Below are 15,427 nucleotides of genomic sequence, written 5' to 3' on the forward strand. Positions count from 1 at the left end.
GAGGCGAGTGTGTGACCCACTTCACCACCATTCCCAAAGGGGAAGAGGACAGCTTCTGACACACTGACCCACTTAGAACCAGAGTGATAGAGGAAAGTGGGTGACCCACTGCCCCGCCGAGTCCCAGAGGGGAGTGTGTGACCCACTGCCACTGTTCTATAATCTGCACACTGAGCCAATCATTGTTGATGGGTTGATAAGTGTGTGATCTCCAGCCAGTAACCCGAATGTAATTCTTGTTATCTTTAGTCTTTCATCTACATTCAGCAATGGTCAGCCAGTCCCGTTGGTGATGACACTGGAAGTGAAGGCAGGAAACCGGACAGGGCTCCACGAATAGAAAGTTGATGGGGGAGTGTGGGTTTCGGTAGATGGTAATAAGCTCAGTATTGTGTCAGGCTGGGGAACCACTCACGTGTGTGACTCACTGTCAGCCATACACCTTCTCCGATTTCCTCGCCAATCCCATTTATCTGTACTTTGCAGAAGTACATTCCAGAATCGCTCTCCCTCACATCCACCAGCTTAATGGAAGCTTTGAAGGAATCCTCCTGGTCAGGCCCAAGGACGCGCCCTGCAAACTCTGCTGTCCCGCTGGAGACTTCGGATGTGTTCCTGTACCAGCTGTAGAACACGGTGTCTCCAGAGTGATTGGCATTATGGCTACAGACCATGAGGACCGTTTCACCCTCACCTGCAAATATACTGGACTGGCCTTGCGTAACCGTGAAGCTCTTGCTTTTTCCTGCAATGGGAAAGGAGAAAGTCAATGCTTCCCGTTTGAAAGATGGCCACTGAGGTGAGAATTAAGGCCCAGTGTTAAAGACTGTACAGATTCAACATTTGAGATTGTTTGTTGTCAATCGTCAGTACAAGAGTTTAAAGGAGGATGAAATCATTGTTTCTGCAGTTCTGATGCAACATTAAAAAGAGACAATAAGCGTAAAAACATAAAAAAAATACACCCATCCTATAAATCACAATGTACAAGTAACTGTAAAGTGGCGGTGCATGGGAAGGGTGCTGAGGGGATGTGGAGAGGAGTGGCTGATGTGGATGTAGTGCTGCTGGGGTGCGTTAATGGTAGAGGTGTTGATCAACCTGATAACACTGGGGGAAGTAACTGACTTTCTGTCTATTCGTCCTGGTATGGTGATGCATAGCCTCTTCCCTGATGGAAGCAGGACAAACAGTCCATGAGTAAGGTGGGTGGGATCTTTCATTGATTACTGGCCTTTTCCTTGCACCTTTCTGAACGTATGTCCTTGATGGCAGGTGGATGAAGCTGGGGATGTGTTGGGCAGGTTTATCCAGCCATTGTGGAGTCTCTGTGTCTGCCGCAGTGCAGATCCATACCACGCAGAGATGCAGTATGTTAGGATGCTCTCTACTGCAGTGGTGTTATAGCAACAACCTTGAACTCAACAACGGTTACACTAATAGACTGATTGTGGACTTCAGGAAGGGGAAATCAAGGGAGGATAGACCAGTCCGCATTCAGGGATTGGAAATGGAAGGTGTGAGAAATTTCAGTTTCCAGTGGATCTATTCTGAGATCAACCTATTGATGCAATTCCAAAGAAGGCACAACAGCGGCTATAGTTCATTTGGAGTTTCATAAAATTTGTTATGTCACTAAAGACAATGTGCATTGTCCAGGTCTCTGCACAGGTCACAGGTCCCTGTGAAATGGAGATCCCAGTGAGGGAGTATTACACTCTCTCTCTGAGTTGCATGGAGTATCTTTCCTGTATCTGGGATGTCATCCCAGGGTGCAGTCTTCACAAAGGGGCTGGCCATTCAGGACAGATGGGATGTGTCTTTATCCCGGGGCTGGAGTGCCTTGGTAGGGTTGGGTGAGACGGAAGGATACCTTATTGATCCCAAAGGAAATTACTGTGTCACAGCAGCATTACAAGTAAACAGATATAAATATTGGAAGAGAGGTCGTAAGAATAAAAATAAGTTACCAGAAACGATCTAACAGGAGGACACCATCACGTCTGCTGCTATATATAGGTTGACTCATCAGAGAGTCTAACGGCCGAGGGTAAGAATGACCTGATGTCGCACTCTTTGGGGAAAACATGAGCTCTAATAGGCCATTTGGCTCTTCCAGACTGGTGAAGCATGCAATGACATGGCAGCTGACCTGAAAGTCTTTCATCCCACTGGTGAAATCATTCCTGTCTCTGAAATACACCCCCTTTTCCCAATTCTAGGACAGGGAGCACAGGGAAGTTGCTCTTCCAATAATTGTATAGGATGACCGAGAGGTGATAAAGTCATTGATCTTTGAATAATATTTATATGTCCCACACTAATCCCATTTGAACTTTCAAAGCCAAGATTGGACTCATAAGTCACTTGAGAGCCCATAAGTAGATCAACAGAATGAAGACCATCACCCTTGACCTCGAGGGATAGCCACGACGATGACTAATCCCATTTATTTTCCCTTTAATTCTCCTGTTAACCGTTCCACCTCCCTCTTTCAAATCCACCCAACTACTACCACTTCCCCAAACACGAGAGCAATTTTCAGCAATCAATTAAGCCACCAACCCACACGTCTTTGTGATGTGAGAGGAAGCCAGAGCACCCAGCTTTAGGGGTTGGCCACACCATCACAAGGAGAATCCATTAAGATTAGGATAGGACAGTGTGTGACACACTGCCCCACCGGGTCCCAGAGGGGGAAGAGGATAGTGTGTGACACACTACCCCACAGTGTCCCAGAGGGGGAAGAGGATAGTGTGTGACACACTGCCCCACAGGGTCCCAGCGGGGGAAGAGGATAGTGTGTGACACACTGCCCCACTGGGTCCCAGAGGGGGAAGAGGATAATGTGTGACACACTGCCTCACCGGGTCCCAGAGGGGGAAGAGGATAGTGTGTGACACACTGCCCCACTGGGTCCCAGAGGGGGAAGAGGATAGTGTGTGACACACTGCCCCACTGGGTCCCAGAGGGGGAAGAGGATAGTGTGTGACACACTGCCCCACTGGGTCCCAGCCTGAGAGAGGACAGTGTGTGACCTACACCCCACAAGGTCCCAGAAGGAGGAAAAGGACAGTGTGTTACACACTGCCCCATTGGGTCCAGGAGGGGAAGAGGGTAGTGTGTGCCTGACTGCACCACCTCGACCCAAAGGGGGAGAGAACAGCTTGTGACACACTCTCCCACCTGGTCCCAACATGAGAGAGGAGGGTGTGTGACTCACTGGCCCACCTAGTCTCAGAGGTAGGGAGGAGAGTGCGTGACCCTCTGCCCCACGGGGTCCCAGATGGGGGAAGAGGACTGTGTGACACACAGTCTCACCTGATCCCAGCGTGAGAGAGGACAATGTGTGACCCAGTGCTACTGTTCTATAATCTGCACATTGAGCCAGTCATTGTCATGGGTTGATAAGTGTGTGATCTCCAGCCAGTAACCCCAATGTAATTCTTCTTATCTGTAGTCTCCCATCTACATTCAACAATGGTCATCCGGTCCCATTGGTGACAACACTGGAAGTGAAGGCAGGAAAGCAGACAGGGCTCCACGAGTAGAAAGTTGATGGGGGTGGGTGGGTGTTAGTGGGTGGTAATAAGCTCAGTATTGTGTCGTGCTGGGGAACCACTCACCTGTGTGACTCACTGTCAGCCGTACTCCTTCTCCGATTTCCTCGCCAATCCCGCCTATCCGTACTTTGCAGTAATACATTCCGGAATCGCTCTCCCTCACATCCACCAGCTTCATGGAAACTTTGAAGGAATCCTCCTGGTCAGGCCCAAGGATGCGCCCTGCATACTCTGCCGTCCCGTTGGAGACTTCGGATGTGTTCCTGTACCAGCTGTAGTACACGGTGTCTCTGGAGTGATTGGCATTATGGCTACAGACCATGAGGACCGTTTCACCCTCATCTACAAATATACTGGCCTGGCCTTGCGTAACCGTGAAGCTCTTGCTTTTTCCTGCAATGGGAAAGGAGAAAGTCAATGCTTCCCGTTTGGAAGTTGGCCATTGGGGTGAGAACTAAGACCCAGTGTTAAAGACTGGACACATTCAACATCTGAGATTGTTTGTTGTCAATTGTGAGTACAAGAGTTTAAAGGAGGATGAAATCATTGTTTCTCCAGTTCTGACGCAGCAGTAAAAAGAGATAATAGACATAAAACAAATAAATATATAAATATACGCCCATCCTATAAATCACAATGTACAAGTAACTGTAAAGTGACAGGACATGGGAAGGGTGCTGAGGGGGTGTGGAGAGGAGTGGCTGATGTGGATGTAGTGGTGGTGGGGTGGGTTAATGGTGGAGGTGTTCGGGAACCTGGTAACATTGGGGGAAGTAACTGTTTTTCAGTCTAGTCATCCTGGTATGGTGATGCATAGCCTCTTCCCTGATGGAAGCAGGACAAACAGTCCATGAGTAAGGTGGGTGGGATCTTTCATTGATTACCGGCCTTTTCCCTGCACCTTTCTGAACGTATGTCCTTGATGGCAGGTGGATGATGCTGGGGATGTGTTGGGCAGGTTTATCCAGCCATTGTGGAGTCTCTGTGTCTGCCGCAGTGCAGATCCGTACCACGCAGTGATGCAGCATGTTAGGATGCTCTCTACTGCAGTGGTGTTACAGCAACAACCTTGAACTCAACAACGGTTACACTAGGAGACTGACTGTGGACTTCAGGAAGGGGAAATCAAGGGAGGATAGACCAGTTCGCATTCAGGGATTGGAAATGGAAGGTGTGAGAAATTTCAATTTCCTGGGTGTCAACATCACTGTGGATCTATTCTGGGCTCAACATTTTGATGCAATTCCAAAGAAGGCACAACAGCGGCTATAGTTCATTCGGAGTTTGAGGAGATTTGTTATGTCACTAAAGACAATGTGCATTGTCCAGGTCTCTGCAGCTTCCCTGTGAAATGGAGATCCCACTGAGGGAGCATTACACTCTCTCTCTGAGTTGCATGGAGTATCTTTCCCGTATCTGGGATGTCATCCCAGGGTGCAGTCTTCACAAAGGGGCTGGCCATTCAGGACAGATGGGATGTGTCTTCGAATAATATTTATATGTCCTACACTAATCCCATTTATTTTCCCTTTAATTTTACTGATAAACGTTCCTCTCTCATCTTTCAAATCCACCCAATTTCTGCCACTTCCCAAAACGCTGGAGCAATATTCAGCAACCGATTAAGCCACCAACCCACGCGTCTCTGAGATGGGGGAGGAAGCCAGTGCACCCAGGGGTGGGGGTTGGCCACACCACCACAGGGAGAATTCATTAAGATTAGGATAGGACAGTGTGTTACACACTGCCCCACAGGGTCCCAGTGGTGAAGAGGGTAGTTTGTGACCGACTGCTCCACCTCAACCCAAAGGGGGAGAGAACAGCTTGTGACCCACTGCCCCTCCCGGTCCCAGAGGGAGAGAGGATAATAAGTGACCCTCTGTCCCACAGGTTCCCAGATGGGGGAAGAGGACTGTGTGTGACCCACTGTCTCACCTGATGCCAGCGTGAGAGAGGACTGTGTATGACCCACTGACACTGTTCTATAATCTGCACACTGAGCCAATCATTGTTGTTGGGTTGATCAGTGTGTGCTCTCCAGCCAGTCACCCCAATGTAATTGTTGTTATCTTTAGTCTCTCATCTACATTCAGCGATGGTCAGCCGGTCCCGTTGGTGACGATACTGGAGTGAAGGTAGGAAACCGGACAGGGCTCCACAAATAGAAAGTTGATGGGGGAGGGAGGGTGATGGTGGTGGTAATAAGCTCAGTGTTGTCTCAGGATGGGGAACCACTCACGTGTGTGACTCACGGTCAGCCGTACTCCTTCTCCGATTTCCTCGCCAATCCCGCCTATCCGTACTTTGCAGTAATACATTCCGGAATCGCTCTCCCTCACATCCACCAGCTTCATGGAAACTTTGAAGGAATCCTCCTGGTCAGGCCCAAGGATGCGCCCTGCATACTCTGCCGTCCCGTTGGAGACTTCGGATGTGTTCCTGTACCAGCTGTAGTACACGGTGTCTCTGGAGTGATTGGCATTATGGCTACAGACCATGAGGACCGTTTCACCCTCACCTGCAAATATACTGGACTGGCCTTGCGTAACCGTGAAGCTCTTGCTTTTTCCTGCAATGGGAAAGGAGAAAGTCAATGCTTCCCGTTTGGAAGTTGGCCATTGGGGTGAGAATTAAGGCCCAGTGTTAAAGATTGGACACATTCAACATCTGAGATTGTTTGTTGTCAATCGTCAGTACAAGAGTTTAAAGGAGGATTAAATCATTGTTTCTCCAGTTCTGACGCAGCATTAAAAAGAGACAATAGGTGTAAAACACATATGTATAAACCCATGCTATAAAACACAATGTACAAGTAACTGTAAAGTGACAGTGCATGGGAAGGGTGCTGAGGGCTGTGGAGAGGAGTGGCTGATGTGGATGTAGTGGTGGTGGGGTGGGTTAATGGTGGAGGTATTGATCAACCCGATAACATTGGGGTTAGTAACTGTTTTTCAGTTTAGTTGTCCTGGTATGGATGCTGCATATCCTCTTCCCTCATGGGAGGTGGACAACCAGTCCATGAGCAAGGTGGGTGTGGTCCATCACTGATCTTACTGGCCTTTTCCCTGCACCTTTCTGAACATATGTCTTTGATGGCGGGTGGCTAAAGCTGAGGATGTATTTTGCATGTTTATCCTGTTACAAGGTGGGCATTGATGGTGGACCCAAATGCAAGACATAGACATTGAGTTACTAGGAACAGGACTAGGTTTGTCAAGAAAGCAAGGGAAGAAACGATACTTGACATTGACACAGGCCCTGGACGGAACTAAGATTCAGGGCCTGGGCTATGACTTGGGCTAGAAGCACTGGACCCGGACGTGGAACTAGGAAGAAGGAGCCTGGACTAGGAACTCAGAACTCTGGAACCAGAGTCTGGACAAGGACCTGGAACTCGGGTCTTGGTTGGGACCTGGAACCTGGGTCTTGACCTGGAACCGGAACTCGGGTCCAGGTTAGGACCCTGGACTAGGATCTTGGCAAGGACAGGACAGGACAAGTTACTCCAGCACAGGACGAGGTAGGCCAGCACCGGGCTGGGCGAAGAACTCCTGGGTTGGGCGAGCCACCAGAACTAGATGAAGACACGAAGCTCAGATTTGGATGGGGCTGGAACACGGCGCCTGGACTTGGTCTTAGAACTCAGGAACACAGAGCCTTGGACGTGGACTGGACGCTCAGAGCCTTGGACATGGACTGGACATTCAGAGCCTTGGACATGGACTGGACGAGGTACTCCAGGGCAGGGCGAGGTACCCTAGGGCAGGACGTGGTTCTTGGATGGGGTTTGGCTTGGCTCTTGGACTCGGCTTGGGTTAGGCTCTTGGATACGGAGCCGGGACTCCTTCTTGGAGTGCAGGGCCGGGACACCTTCTAGGACGCAGGGCCAGGATGACTGCCGAGGTAAACTGCTGAGGATTCCGATGGGGACGATCCAGCACAGGACGAGAAATCTCCAGCACAGGACGAGAAATCTCCAGCACCGGGCTGGGTGAGGTACTCCTGGGCTGGAAGAGGCACATGGACTGGAATAGGACACGAAGCTCAGACTTGGACAGGGCTGGAACGCGGCGCCTGGACTTGGTCTTGGAACACAGGAACCTAGGAACACAGAGCCTTGGACTTGAGCACAGGACCACAGAGCACAGAGCCGGGACCCCTCCCTGGGGTTAGGACATAGGGCCGGGACTCGTACACGGAACACAGAGCCAGGACCCCTCCTTGGGAACAGGACTTAGGGCCTGAGGTCCACATGAAACACAGAGTCAGGACCCTTCCTTGAGAACAGGACCCAGGGCCGGGACTCTTCTTTGACACGGACACTAAACACAGGGCCACAAAGAGACAGTTTCAAACTCAATGATAGATAGTTCCTTATCTTGGCGTGGCTAGAACATAGAACAGTACAGCACAGTACAGGCTGTATGGCCCACAATGTTGTGCCGACCCTTAAACTCTGCCTCTCATATAACCCCCCACCTTAAATTCCTCCATATACCTGTCTAGTAGTCTCTGAAATTTCACTAGTGCATCTGCCTCCACCACTGACTCAGGCAGTGCATTCCACACACCAACCAATCTCTGTGTCACAATGGAGGCTTTGGGAATGGACCTAAATGCAAGACACAGACACTGAAGTACAAGGAACAGGACTTGACTAGAGTAGGGACGTGACAGGATTCAGACCAGGAGCAGGGACAAGAAAACAGGCTTGGGCTAGGACATGGACTAGACACAGGGAACCCGGACAAGGAATTGTGAACTAGGAGCCTGGGCTAGGACTCCAAGCCAGAGACTGGACAAGGACCCAGGACCTGGGTCTTGCCTCGGGCTCGGACCCCAGAACCAGGCAGGGACATGACATGGCTACTGGACAGGACGTGGCTGGGGTCTTGGCTCTTGAACTTGGAGACAGGCTGGGGTCTTGGGGCTTGAGGCTTGGAGACAGGCCTGGGGTCTTGGGGCTTGAGGCTTGGAGACAGGCCTGGGGTCTTGGGGCTTGAGGCTTGGAGGCTGAGGTCTTGGGTCTCGAGGCTTGGAGGCTGGGGTCTTGGGTTTCGAGGCTTGCAGGCTGGGGTCTCGGGTCTTGAGGCTACAGGCTGGGAGCTGGGGTCTTGGAATGCGAAGGCTGATAACTCAGACGCTGGAGCTCGGAGACAGACTGGGAACTGTACATCAATAGAGAGCTGGGACTTATCCTTAGAAAAGCCAGGAGTCATCTTTAACTCGACACTAACTTGAGACTGGACTGTACATAGACATAGAGCCGGGACTCATCCATAGACAAGCCGGGACTCAACTTTATCTCCACACCAAGGTGGGACAGGTCAACCTGCTGGGTAACGGCAGAACGGCCGGACTTACCCAACAGAGGCGAGGACAAGACAAGACAGATCCCCCGCAGGGCAACGGCATAACCTCCTGACTTACCCCATGGAGGCAAGGACAAGACAAGACAGGACCCCCTGCAGGGCAACGCCAGGATGGCCTGACTTACCCCACGGAGGCGAGAACAAGAAGAGACATACACCAAAGAATGACAGACAGTTCCATCTCTGCTTCGGGGTTGCTCTGAGTCGCAGTTTCAGCCAGCAACCTCAGCTGGCGACGGAAACAGCCGGATCCCTACCTAGCTCGGAGTGGCTGGCAGCCACTCAGCTGGCCTGGGAAACAGACGAATCCATACCGCAAAGACGGCCCCGACTACCGTTAGCAAGGTTCCATGAAGCGATGGTCTCCAACAAGGCCTAAAGATGACAAGTGGCCGCTCTAGCCTTCCACCGGCAGGTTGCTCCCAGGGGATCCTGACAAGACAAACCAGCAGCCCACACTCAACCCCAAGGCTACTTGTATTCCAAGCCCCAAGATGGGAATCAGGTGCCTATGATTAACTCAAACAAAACAAGGGACAGCTGGAAGACCCGGAGTCCTGAGTCCACGGACTGGACCGTGAACCGGAACGTGACACTCTGAGTGAAAAGCCTTCCTCTAATATCCCCCTTGAACTTCCCACCCCTTACCTTAAAGCATGTTTTCTTGTCTTGAGCAGTGGTGCCCTGGGGAAGAGGCACTGTCTGTTCACTCTATCTATTCCTCTTAATATCTTGTATACCTCTATCATTTCTCCTGTCATCCCCCTCCTCTTCAGAGAGTAAAGCCCGAGCTCCCTTAATCTTTGATCATAATGCATACTCTCTATACCAGGCAGCGTCCTGGTAAATCTCCTCTGTACCCTTTCCAATGCTTCAACATCCTTCCTATAGTGAGGCAACCAGAACTGGACACAGTACTCCAAGTATGGCCTAACCAGGGTTTTATAGAGCTGCATCATTACATCGCGACTCTTAAACTCTATCCCTCGACTTATGAAAGCTAACACTCCACAAGCTTTCTTAACTACCCTATCCACCTGTGAGGCAACTTTCAGGGATCTGTGAACATGTACCCCCAGATCCCTCTGCTCCTCCACACTTCTGAGTATCCTGCCATTTACTTCGAACTTTGCTTTGGAGTTTGTCCTTCCAAAGTGTACCACCTCACACTTCTCCAGATTGAACTCCATCTGCCACTTCTCAGCCCACTTCTGCATCCTATCAATGTCTCTCTGCAATCCTCAACAATCCTCTACACTATCCATAACACCACCAACCTTTGTGTTGTCTGCAAACTTGCCCACCCACCCTTCTACCCCCACATCCAGGTCGTTAATAAAACTCACAAAAAGTAGAAGTCCCAGAACCGATCCTTGTGGGACACCTCTAGTCACAACCCTCTAATCCGAATGTACTCCCTCCACTATGACCCTCTGCCTTCTGCAGGCAAGCCAATTCTGAATCCACCTGGCCAAACATCCCTGGATCCCATGCCTTCTGACTTTCTGAATAAGCCTACCATATGGAACCTTGTCAAATGCCTTACTAAAATCCATGCAGATAACATCCACAGCACTACCCTCATCTAGATGCCTGGTCACCTCCTCAAAGAACTCTATCAGGCTTGTTAGACATGATCTGCCCTTCACAAAGCCATGCTGACTGTCCCTGATCAGATCATGATTCTCTAAGTGCCCATAGATCCTATCTCTAAGAATCTTTTCGAACAGCTTTCCCATCACAGACGTAAGGCTCACTGGTCTATAATTACCTGGACTCTCCCTACTACCTTTTTTGAACAAGGGGACAACATTTGCCTCCCTCCAATCCTCCAGTACCATTCGCGTAGACAACGAGGACATAAAGAACCTATCCAGAGGCTCAGCAATCTCTTCCCTCGCCTCATGGAGCAGCTAGGGGAATACTCTGTCAGGCCCCGGGGACTTATCCGTTCTAATGCATTTTAATAACTCCAACACCTTCTCTGCCTTAATATCAACATGCTCCAGAATATCAACCTCACTCATATTGTCCTCACCATCATCAAGTTCCCTCTCATTGGTGAATACCAAAGAGAAATATTTATTGACAACCTCGCTCACTTCCGCAGGCTCCAGGCACATCTTCCCACCTTTATCTCTAATCGGTCCTATCTTCACTCCTGTCATCCTTTTGTTCTTCACATCATCGAAGAATGCCTTGGGGATTTCCTTTACCCTACTCGCCAAGGCCTTCTCATGCCCCCTTCTGGCTCTCAGCCCCTTCTTAAGCTCCTTTCTTGCTACCCTATATTCCTCAATAGACCCATCTGATCCTTTCTTCCTAAACCTCATGTATGCTGCCTTCTTCCACCTGACTAGATTCTCCAGCTCACTTGTCAACCATGGTTCCTTCATCCTACCATTCTTTATCTTCCTCACCGGGACAAATTTATCCCTAACATCCTGCAAGAGATCCCTAAACATCGACCACATGTCCATAGTACATTTCCCTGCAAAAACATCATCCCAATTCACACCCGCAAGATATAGTCTTATAGCCTCATAATTTTCCATTCCCTAATTAAAAATTTCCTGTTCTCTCTGATTCTATCCTTTTCCATGATACTGCTAAAGGCCAGGGAGCGGTGGTCACTGTCCCCCAGATGCTCACCCACTGAGAGATCTGTGACCTGACTCGGTTCGTTACCTAATACTAGATCTAGTATGGCATCACCCCCAGTCGGTCAGTCAACATACTGTGACAAGAATCCATCCTGGACACACTTAACAAACTCTGCCCCGTCTAAACCATTGGAACTAATCAGGTGCCAATCAATATTAGGGAATAAGGCTCCTGTTTCACTTCGGCGGTTGAATTTGACGAGAATGCAGGTGAAGCTTCAGAAGGAAGGAGAAGGGAAGAGTCCAGCAAAAAACAATCCCTGGTTTTCAGATGTCTTTATGTGCCAGACCGAAATGAGAATCAGGTGCATCAATTAAGGCACCCAACAGAACAAGGGAGAAAACTGGAAAACCCAGAACAAGGATCGATGGACCGGACCGTGAACCAGAATGCGGATTTCACGGACCGGATCATGACAGTACCCCGCCCACCCCATCAATGGGAGCCTCCTTGCGAACCAAAAGGCTATGGACTACACGGGCGGGTGGTTGGGGGCATTCAACAGGATGGAACCCAGGATTTTGAGAGTAAAATGACAGTGTCTGTGTCCCTGGGTCCATGCTTGACTGGACTATTCTGTCATAAGGGGGTGGGCGTTGATGGTGGACCCAAATGCAAGACACAGACACTGAAGTACCAGGAACAGGACAAGGTGTATCAAGAAAGCAAGGGGTGTCAGGAAGAAACAACGCTGGACATGGACACAGGACCTGGATGAGACAGGGACACCAGGCCTGGTCTAGGACTAAGACTGGAAACATGGGACCCGGACGTGGAACTAGGATCAAAGAGCCTGGGCTAGGACTGCAAGCCAGAGACTGGACAGGGACCCGGAACCTGGGTCTTGCCTTGGGCTCAGACCCAGGATCTAGGTGAGGACGAGACGTGGCTACAGGACTGGACGTGGCACTCCTGCACAGGACGAGTCAAATGGACAGGACGAGAACACAAAGCCTTGACTTGGACAGGACGAGGTTCTTGGACATGGCTTGGACAGGACAAGGTTCTTGGACGTAGCTTGGACAGGATGAGAGACTCCTGGACAGGATGAGGGAACTCCAGCACTGGGCTGGGCGAGGAATCTCCAGCACAGGATGAGGAATCTCCAGCACAGGACGAGGAATCTCCAGCACAGGACATGGCTCTTGAACTAGATTTGGCTCTGCTCTTGCACTCGGCTTGGTTAGGCTTTTGGGTATGGCGCCGGGACTTCTCCTTGGATGCAGGGCCGGGACACTTTCTAGGACGCAAGGCCAGGACGACTGCCGAGGATTTGGATGGGGGCGATCCAGCACAGGACGAGGAATCTCCAGCACCGGGCTGGGCGAGGTACTCCTGGTCTGGGCGAGGTACTCCCAGGCGTGTCTGGTCCCATTGTGAGAGAGGACAGTCTGTGACCCACTGCCCCACAGGGTCCCAAAGAGGGAAGAGGATAATGTGTGACCCACTGCCCAATTGGGTCCCAGAGGTGAAGAGAATAGTGTGTGACCCACTACCCCACCCGGTCCCAGAGGGAGAGAGGATAATAAGTGACCCTCTGTCCCACAGGGTCCCAGATGGGGGAAGAGGACTGTGTGTGACCCACTGTCTCACCTGATGCCAGCGTGAGAGAGGACTGTGTATGACCCACGGCCACTCTTCTATAATCTGCACACTGAGCCAGTCATTGTTCATGGGTTGATAAGTGTGTGATCTCCAGCCAGTCACCCCAATGTAATTGTTGTTATCTTTAGTCTCCCATCTAAATTTGGTGATGGTCAGCGGTCCCGTTGGTGATGACACTGGAACTGAAGGTAGGAAACCAGACAGGGCTCCACGAATAGAAAGTTGATGGGGAAGGCTGGGTATTAGTGGGTGGTAATAAGCTCAGTATTGTCTCGGGCTGGGGAACCACTCACCTGTGTGACTAACGGTTAGCCGTACTCCTTCTCCGATTTCCTCACCAATCCCGTCTATCTGTACTTTGCAGTAGTACATTCCAGAATCGCTCTCCCTCACATCCACCAGCTTAATGGAAACTTTGAAGGAATCCTCCTGGTCAGGCCCAAGGACGCGACCTGCATACTCTGCCATCCCGTTGGAGACTTCGGATGTGTTCCTGTACCAGCTGTAGAACACGGTGTCTCCAGAGTGATTGGCATTATGGCTACAGACCATGAGGACCGTTTCACCCTCACCTGCAAATATACTGGACTGGCCTTGCATAACCGTGAAGCTCTTGCTTTTTCCTGCAATGGAAAAAGGAGAAAGTCAATGCTTCCCGTTTGGAAGTTGGCCATTGGAGTGAGAATTAAGACCCAGTGTTAAAGACTGAACACATTCAACATTTGAAATTGTTTGTTGTCAATCGTCAGTACAAGAGTTTAAAGGAGGATGAAATCATTCTTTCTCCAGTTCAGACGCAGCATTAAAAAGAGACAATAAGCATAAAAACAAATAAATATATAAATATACACCCATCCTATAAAACACAACCTACAAGTAACTGTAAAGTGACAGTGCATGGGAAGGGTGCTGAGGGCTGTGGAGAGGAGTGGCTGATGTGGATGTAGTGGTGGTGGGGTGGGTTAATGGTGGAGGTGTTGATCAACCTGATAACATTGGGGGAAGTATCTGTTTTTGAGTCTGGTCCTTGATGGTGGATAAGCCGATACCGAGGATGTGTTCTGCATTTTGAAGGGCTCATATAACAAGCTCTTCATTGGTTTGTCATATGAAGAGTGTTTGATGGCTCTGGACCTGTATTCACTAGAATTCAGAACAAGGGGTGACCTCATTGAAACCTATCGAACAGTGAAAGGCCTTGATAGAGTGGATGTGGAGAGGATGCTTTCTATGGTAGGAGAGTCTAAAACCAGAGGACACAGCCTCAGAATAGAGGGGCGTCCTTTTTGAATGGAGAGAGGAGGAATTTCTTTGGGCTGTAAGTGGTGAATCTGTGGAATTTTGAGATTCCTCTAGTTTGTGATGATGTTCTGCTAGTTTGCATTTGAGCTCACCCTGACAGTGAGAAAGCTGAAGATAAATGTGTTGGTATGGAAATGGGGAGTGGAAATGAAATGGGTAGCAACTGGGAATGGGGAACATCATCCACACAAGCTTTCGTGGACGTGTGTCAGTTACCATGGAAGCAATAACTTGCTTGAAGTGTTGAGTGCAAATTCCTCATTTGAGATAATTCATTTCTCTCTTTGAACGATCCTGGCAAGATATCTGGGCTCCTCTGAAAGTAGCTGCCCAGTTCAAGGGCCAAGGAGGGGGATAGAGTCACCCCACATGGTGGGTAATCTGGGGTACTTCAGAAAGGGTATGATCGGAAATTGATAGAGTGAGCAATATTAAGTTCCTGGGTGTTAATGTCTTTGAGGATCTAACCTGGCCCCATCATATCGATGCAGCTATAGCGAAGGAAGGTAAGACAGCAGACATGTTTCTTCAGGAGTTTGGGGAGATTTGACTTGCATCTGAAACTCTCGAAAATTTCTACAGATGTTCCATGGAAATCATTCTAAAAGGCTGTACCACTGTCTGGTTTTGGGCGGGTGGGGGTGGGGGTGCTACTGTACAGGATTGAAAGAAGGTACAGAAAGTTGTAAAATTAGCCAGCTCCATCTTGGGTACCAGCCTCTACAGTATCCAAGACATTTTCAAGGAGTGGTGCCTCAGAAAGATGGCGTTCATCATGAAGGACCCCCATCACCCAGGACATGCCCTCTTCTCATTGTTACCATCGGGAAAGAGGTGCAGAAGCCTGGAGGCTCACACACTCTGCGATTCAGGAAATGCTTCTTCCCCTCTGCCATCCGACTCTTAAGTGGATTTTGAACC

At 49.8% G+C, this 15,427-nt stretch overlaps 1 protein-coding gene across 1 annotated transcript in view; it reads right to left on the reverse strand.

The window, feature by feature from the left end:
- LOC134346459 (polymeric immunoglobulin receptor-like) overlaps positions 1–15,427 on the reverse strand; it is a 35,236-nt gene that overhangs the window by 2,915 nt on the left and 16,894 nt on the right. The window contains exons 4-7 of the mRNA XM_063047828.1: positions 13,498–13,827; positions 5,803–6,132; positions 3,627–3,956; positions 429–745 (exon numbers count right to left, since the gene is read on the reverse strand). Of these exons, the coding sequence (XP_062903898.1) occupies positions 429–745; positions 3,627–3,956; positions 5,803–6,132; positions 13,498–13,827 (1,307 nt within the window). The remainder of the gene's footprint in view (positions 1–428; positions 746–3,626; positions 3,957–5,802; positions 6,133–13,497; positions 13,828–15,427) is intronic.

The sequence above is a fragment of the Mobula hypostoma genome, chromosome 5, assembly GCF_963921235.1.
Source record: "Mobula hypostoma chromosome 5, sMobHyp1.1, whole genome shotgun sequence".
Classification (NCBI taxonomy): domain Eukaryota; kingdom Metazoa; phylum Chordata; class Chondrichthyes; order Myliobatiformes; family Myliobatidae; genus Mobula; species Mobula hypostoma.